This window comes from Engraulis encrasicolus, chromosome 11 (assembly GCF_034702125.1).
Source record: "Engraulis encrasicolus isolate BLACKSEA-1 chromosome 11, IST_EnEncr_1.0, whole genome shotgun sequence".
Lineage (NCBI taxonomy): Eukaryota > Metazoa > Chordata > Actinopteri > Clupeiformes > Engraulidae > Engraulis > Engraulis encrasicolus.
Genome location: NC_085867.1, coordinates 27,939,720 through 27,945,170, shown reverse-complemented (window position 1 = coordinate 27,945,170; position 5,451 = coordinate 27,939,720). Strand labels below are relative to the sequence as shown.

At 45.8% G+C, this 5,451-nt stretch overlaps 1 protein-coding gene across 1 annotated transcript in view; it reads left to right on the top strand.

Moving 5' to 3' along the window:
- Positions 1–345: 345 nt before the first annotated feature.
- Positions 346–5,451, top strand: part of LOC134458182 (kinesin-like protein KIF2A) — a 22,707-nt gene continuing 17,601 nt past the window's right edge. The window contains exons 1-2 of the mRNA XM_063210342.1: positions 346–532; positions 3,736–3,830. Of these exons, the coding sequence (XP_063066412.1) occupies positions 472–532; positions 3,736–3,830 (156 nt within the window). The 5' untranslated portion in view covers positions 346–471. The remainder of the gene's footprint in view (positions 533–3,735; positions 3,831–5,451) is intronic.

Genomic DNA, 5,451 nt, shown 5'->3' with positions numbered 1-5,451 from the left:
GTGTAATCTTTGAGCAAGAAAACATGGAGTAAAAAGGCAATATAATAAAATAAAGAAATTAACAAATGGGTCTACAAAAAGTTACAACAGTGTCTGGAAATATAGAAAGGTGAGTTCAAATGTAGGCTAAATAAATAAACTGCAGAGGGCTTGAATTGTAATAATAAGAGTAAAATTGTGTTGAGCTTCACTCAATGTGATGTGTTTATCCACACACACACATCTGGAGTGAACAGACCAGCTGTGGTGGTCCTCTCTTGTTGTCAGTCTTAGGTCATCTCTCTCCTCTCTCCCGGGGACTGACGCGATGGGGAGAGTCTTCTGCGCAGGCGCCGTCATCATCTTTCTCCCTCAATTTCTCCTGACCTCCTCCCGGTTTCTGCAGTGGTGGAACAACTTAGTGCCCCAGATATTTTAAAACATATCGCATTACATATCGGTGCAAACATCTAAATATATCCCGCATGAGGGATGGCATCTTTTTTCGGGAAGATCTTGGTCGGCATTTACGTGGAAATCAAAAGAAGCGATGGTAAGTCACACCCAGTATGAATGCGCTCCGGTTAGAGAAAGATGCCTGATTTGAAGGAGGATACAGCGCTAGCCAGCAGCTTTGTTGCTGAGTAACGTCGGCAGCTGAAACCACTAAAGCCTTCACAACTGGCATACTCCGGAATGCTACATTTTGGAAAAAGAATATCTCCGTGCGAAATGTATCGCTGTCAAAGTCATTCAGTTGGAACGGATAGGCCGCCGGCTAGCTGTCATTGCATTGTCGAGCTCAAATTGGACGTGATGCTTGCTCACTTAGCAAGCTAGCTCGTTCTATTTGCCCACAAATAATGTAAATGAGGCTAGCATGACGAGCTAACCAGATGGTACCCTACCCACACTGCGATGTGTTCTCACCAAGGCTTTTTGAATAACAGCAGATGCGATACCAATTACGCAAGGGACATGTCGCCGTCCCTCCTAGGTATGCACTTGTTAGCTGGCCAGCTTCACGATGCCCCTGCAGCATCCTCTGTGGCTCCGCATCCTAGATGTGCCCCAGCCCCTGGGCAGCGATGGATGGAGATGTCAGAGATAGCGGGCGGATACCTGGGGTGTAGGCTACAATAATGTGGCGCTGCGTGTGTGAAAGAGTAGGCTGGTATACAGAATGACTCAAATATCTGGAATGTCGTAGTGGAACTTTCACTTTTCATTGGGATTGGAGTGATGACGTTTAGGCTCTGGTGAACAGCATGTGTTCTCCACCCCGGATAGGGTGTTGCTGGCTGCCACTAGCCTCACCGTCTTACCAGCACAACCATGACACCAGCAAGGTCGGGGAACGCGACAGCAGCCAGTCGCATGTAGTATTGCTGGCATTTCATTGCTCTTGAAACTCTAACTAATATCATATTCTCGGGTCAGTCTGTCCGCGTTTGAAACAAACAAGGTCTAACCAATTCCATTGCGCGCGGCGCAACATCTCCCGATGTGAACGACTACCAGTGTGTGGCGCTAATGTTGGTTTGCTGCCGAATGTTCCGCCACCTACCAGCCCATAGTGCTCCGAAAGCAGGCGTGTGAATGTCAGTAACCGCTATCTGGCCATCCGTGCAGAAGGGTGTTGGTCCAGCGCTGGCCCAGTTTTCCTCTGCCGGGTGGCGCGCGCCCTCGCCAGCTGGACGTGTGCAACTGGAAAGCGGAAACCATCCCCGAGCCAAATTCCAGAATTTCAGCACGAGCGGATGACGCATTGGTGGAGCTCTTAAAACCAGACTGCAATGCATGGCTTTCTCATTTCAGCTTTGCTTTGGGAAGCCATCTGTTATCATGTATCGCAAAGGTCATGCCTTACTAAAGCAGAAGTTACTGCAACTTAGTACCATTGCTGTAAGCCTTGGAAGTCAGAATCCTAAATCAAAATCCATCCAAAAAAACTAATGCCCTCTTGATTTTTCATCAGTTTATCTGTGTGTGACCCACACCAGTAGACACACCCCCTCCAGAAAAAGAATGTAAAAATGTGCAATGTGTGTTTGCTTTGCAGTCATGTGACTCCTGAATGTAGTGTAGTGTGATGTAGGGCAAGGCTACTGCTTAGTGGGGGAAATGTGCTCAACCTCATAGTGTGGAACTGGTATGTTCTACACTTGGAGGCATGGATGTCGACAGGAAGGGACAAAAGGGTAAGTTGTCCTGGGCCCAATGAGAAAGGGGTCCCAGAATAGGGTCCTCATTACATTATGTATTGGGTGGGGGGCTCTTTGAGATGACTGTCCTGTACGCGGCAAAAGCTGTCAGCCACCCTGCTTGGAGTTGTGATAATGTCATTATTGATTAATGAGGTAGTTCGTTGAAATGAACCTGATGTTGTGGAGACAGTGCAAAGTTGAATGAAAGTCAGGTCAGCTTTCCGACTGAGTCAGCCGACTGGGAAACTCCAACACAGCCGTGTCACACAAGGACAAGGCAGGACACCGTGTTACCATTTCTGCCCTAGCTTCTCTCGTCAGCGTAGTGCAGGGGCCAGACATAGGTGGATTGGCCATATGGCATGAAGGGCATTTGCCTGGTGGACTGGTGGTGATTTTGGCCCTTCCCTCATTGGTATCAGTCCTCGTGCCACTACAGCAGGCTTCTTCGAGATAGATATTAATAAGGCATTTTGGCTGTTAGGGTCAAAATAGCTCATATGAGATGACAACATTTCTTTCAAAGGCTTCGATGGCTGTCTCAATGCCTGGAAAGGTTTTTGCCCGGCCCAGCAGGTTTTGCAAAAATGCCCGGCCTGAGTTTCAGCCCTGGGGCCAGAGATATAGCCAATGCCCTTGGGGTAAACGCAGTGTAAACATAGCAGATCCCCCTTCCCGGAATAATGTGATGCTCGTTGTTATAATGAACGATTGACTGTTTATTACCGTCTTCACTGAACAGGGTAACAGCAGCGGGCATGAAAAATAAAGTAGACCATAGCCCCTTAATGCACACCGTACCTCCTGTGGCACGCTGTAATAGACATTGAAAGTTAACTACTATAGTACTACACTACTATGACAGTGAACAGGACCTTTAGTAATACATTACGACTTGGTCATTGCCATTCTGGTAACAGCTAATTTATATTGCCGTGTCTTAAGGGGTTAAGCTACTCCTAACCCTGCTGCATCTCCCTCCTCATTATACGGGCCTGTTACCCATAACCCTATTCATACAGCACTCAAACCCATTTCCTGTAGCAGAAGACCAACCAAGAAGGCACAAAGTTGCCAAAGTGGTTTACATTTCAGAACTATTATGTAAAGTTCCTTAAAATATTTACTTAGTTTCGTCAAATTCATCCTGCAACGAGGCATCCATCCTTTTGAAGTTTTCAACAGTTGGATTTTCTGCACCACCTTCATATATAATGACAGGGGAGGCCAAAGTAAAAGTGAACGTAAATTTATGGTGTAAGTACAACACTAGCACATGATATTACATGACGGTTACACCAGTTACTCTGTTGTACCTAATGAGATAGCTGGATGTTGTTGTTACTGAAATAAGCCTAAAAAGAAAACCTCCAAATTTGATAAATGTACATTGCATTGTGTACATTCCTCTACAGTAATTGTAAACTGGTTAAGTTACTTGTGTTGGCAGGAAACTATGGCAGGTTTTGTGTTTTACTTCTATGCTTACTTTCGCCACCTCCCCATAATGGTATTGAGGAGAAACAATGTCATTCGTGTTATTTTGCAGGGCGAATACACCAGGCCATGGTGACATCTCTCAACGAGGACAATGAGAGTGTCACGGTGGAATGGATCGAAAATGGTGACACCAAAGGGAAAGAGGTAAATAAGCACACACGCACATGTCAAACAGTTACCAGCCAATCAGAAGGGCATGTCAAAAAGTCACTGGCGAATTAGAAGGGCGCGTCACACCTTCTTCATCCTGATTGGCTGTTGTTCAGCTCTGTCATTGGTGGTTTTGAGAAGGGAATGGAAAGAGGAGCCTATTATACCATTTAATATCACCGGTAATGCTGATATAGTGTATGACTGGAACTAATATGTACTGTATGTCTTGTATTTAATGTTATAATTTCCTACAGTGGTGTGACTATTCATGTAATGACAATACCCTGAATTTCCCCCTGTGGATCAATAAAGTTACTCTACTCTACATGCCATTAGTGGTGTGGCGAATGATGTGTGTGTGTGTGTGTGTGTGTGTGTGTGTGTGTGTGTGTGTGTGTGTGTGTGTGTGTGTGTGTGTGTGTGTGTGTGTGTGTGTGTGTGTGTGTGTGTGTGTGTGTGTGTGAATATGGGCTGTTAAGTCTCATAGTTTCCATGGGCTGCTGGGAAAGGCATCAGGGATGAGGAAGACTACACTATGGGGACTACAGCTGGAATGACTCAGTGTGTGTGTGTGTGTGTGTGTGTGTGTGTGTGTGTGAGAGAGAGAGAGAGAGAGAGAGAGAGAGAGAGAGAGAGAGAGAGAGAGAGAGACAGACAGACAGACAGACAGACAGACAGACAGACAGACAGACAGACAGAAATAAAGAGTGACTGGGAGTTGACTAGATTTCACCACGTGGACTCTTACTGGAAAGAGTGATGGTATGTGTGCGTGTATGTGTGTGTGTGTGAGAGAGAGTGAGTGTGTGTCCTGATTGAGTGATGAGAGATGATGATGCATCATCATTTCTGATCTACAAGCCCTCAGTCCGTCCTCCATAAACATTTTAACCCAAATAGTCAGAGGTGTCAAAGTAGAAGTAAATGCAGATTCAGGACACATGATATTACACTAGCTACTTCATGATGATATTATTACATAGATACTCCCATATACTCCTTTCTACCTAATGCGGTAGGTAGAATCTCTCTCTTTCGCTCACTCTCTTTCTCTTTCTCTCTCTCTCTCTCTCTCTCTCTCTCTCTCTCTCTCTCTCTCTCTCTCTCTCTCTCTCTCTCTCTCTCTCTCTCTGTGCTGCTCTCCCACTTGCTCGCTCTCTGTCACTTTCTTTTTCACCCTCACTCGTCTATTCATCCAATCTCTCAAAACTCACACCTATCGCTCTATCTGTCCATTTTTTCTCTCTCTGTGTCTCTCTCTTGCTCACACATACACACACACCATCTTTTTCTCCCTCTCTTTCTCTCTCTTCCTCTCTGTTTTTGGGCAGTTGCTGTACTGTGCTAATGTATGATGGGTGAATTGTGTAAATAAAGGCATTTTATAAAGTCTCTTCCTCTCTCTCTCTCTCTCTCTCTCTCTCTCTCTCTCTCTCTCTCTCTCTCTCTCTCTCTCTCTCTCTCTCTCTCTCTCTCCACACACATAGCCTTTCTTCCTAGCTACCCGTTACCCTGGTTACCCATCAAAAGGCCCACTGCATAAGGGGCTAGTCTGAAACAAGCAGCCCAGCCAGGTCTCCCATCGCACATGCAGAGCAGAGCATGAGAGGGG